The following is a 1,777-nucleotide window of genomic DNA, read 5'->3' on the forward strand; positions in this document are numbered from 1 at the left end:
AAGGAGGAAGGAGGAAGGAGGAAGGAGGAAGGAGGAAGGAGGAAGGAGGAGCCAATGCAATTTAAAAAAAAAAAAAAAACAAAACCAAAACCCCCAGCATTTTATCCAGGAAACTGTGCGGCCAATGAAAAGGGGATGAAAAGAGTGGTGGCTGAAAAGGGGGTGAAAAGAGAAAAAGTCACTTTTTTTTTTTTTTTTTTTTTTACTCACGTAAGGGAGTCCGATGGCTCTGTTTCGCTCCACAACAGCCTTCACCTCCTCGAGGGACCCGTAATCGTAGCGGCTGAGGTGGAAGCCCAGACTCCAGTAGGAGGGCAGCACCGGCAGCCCCACCAGCTGGAAACCACAGCCAAAAAATATCATGAGTGTCCTCCGCCTCTTCTTTTTGGGTCCGATTCCCTAAATTCTCCGATTCTCTCTCAAATCAGCGATTCGACTCAAGCATGAGAAAGCGCGGTTCAAAAAGGAGAGGGGGGAAAAAAGGAGGGGAGAGGAGGGGGAAAAGGAAAGGGTTTTAATTTATATTTACAGATTTAAGTTACTAAAGAACTAAATTTAATGCTGGTTCCAAATTTACTTCTCCTTTCTTTGAGAAGTCATCGGAACACGGATTTGGCCCTCAAAAACACATATGGGAATTCGTTGCCGTAGAGACCCCCATACATAGAGGTGTAGATATCTGCTACCGTAAAAACACGCCACCGTAAAATCGTCACAGGTCGGGGGCAAAGCCTGAGTTACAAATTCGGATTAATAAAATAGCGAAGAGACACGGAAAGAGAAGGGGAGAAAAGAAAACTTCAAAACAACCCAAAACGTTGGCTGCATAATTTCTCAAGATAACCCACAGGACGATGGAGGTTGGAGATCTCCGAGATCACCCCGGGGTCAAAGCAGAACGAGCAAGAGCCGTTTGCCCGGGGATCTCCTCCGTCGTGCTGTGAAGGTCTCCAAGGTTGGAGGATCCATCACCTTTGGGTTGAGGTTCCTCAACGTACCTTCACGTACTCCTGCACCACTTGCTCGGGGGTGTCTCCCAAGAAGACGTAAAAATCGAGAATTCCACCGATCGTTCTGTACGTGACAGCCGGCGCCGGCTGCAGGGAGAACTCTGCCAGCAAAAGATGCCCCAAATCAATTTGGGATATTTAACCTAAATTGGGATATTTAAGCTAAATCTCAAATAACTGTGAGGCCGATGCGAAGCAATATAAACATTGTTTAGGAGAAAATATCACACAAAAATATTCAAGGAAACCCAAAACCGGTCCTAGAGCTCGCAACACAGGTGGAAAGTTTCCAGCTCTTTTTCTTTTCTCCCTAAAAATATCCATATTTACATTCCTTTACAGCCCAGAAAGAGAGATCCAACGGCACAACTTCTTCTCCGTAAATTTTCAATCTCAAGACACTTGAATATCTGTTAAACATCCAAATACCGACGCGCTTGCCTAAGGGAAATTAAGGATATATATTTAAAATCGCTGCTCAGTATAAATTTGGGCTCAGATTTTAAAAACTTGGGATGAAACATCCCGGAATGTAAACAAAAATGCGCAGGGGGTGTATGACACCGGTCTCGGAATACAACCTTAACGCTGCTTGTATGGCAAATAAGAGGAAATGCTTGAAAAAAATGGCCCAAGTCATACGTTTTAAGACAACTTTCTTCCAAAGTTTGACACGACTGTATTTTCCTTAAAAATCTACATCAGCTCAGCAGGATCCCAGTGTAATAGCTTGCAGATTATTGATTTATTTATATTTAATATATATT

At 43.6% G+C, this 1,777-nt stretch overlaps 1 protein-coding gene across 1 annotated transcript in view; it reads right to left on the bottom strand.

Moving 5' to 3' along the window:
• LOC104289447 (maltase-glucoamylase, intestinal-like) overlaps positions 1-1,777 on the bottom strand; it is a 47,740-nt gene that overhangs the window by 36,676 nt on the left and 9,287 nt on the right. The window contains 2 exon segments of the mRNA XM_009888384.1: positions 211-336; positions 999-1,111. Of these exon segments, the coding sequence (XP_009886686.1) occupies positions 211-336; positions 999-1,111 (239 nt within the window).

Source organism: Charadrius vociferus, unplaced genomic scaffold, assembly GCF_000708025.1.
Source record: "Charadrius vociferus isolate BGI_N301 unplaced genomic scaffold, ASM70802v2 scaffold817, whole genome shotgun sequence".
Taxonomy (NCBI): domain Eukaryota; kingdom Metazoa; phylum Chordata; class Aves; order Charadriiformes; family Charadriidae; genus Charadrius; species Charadrius vociferus.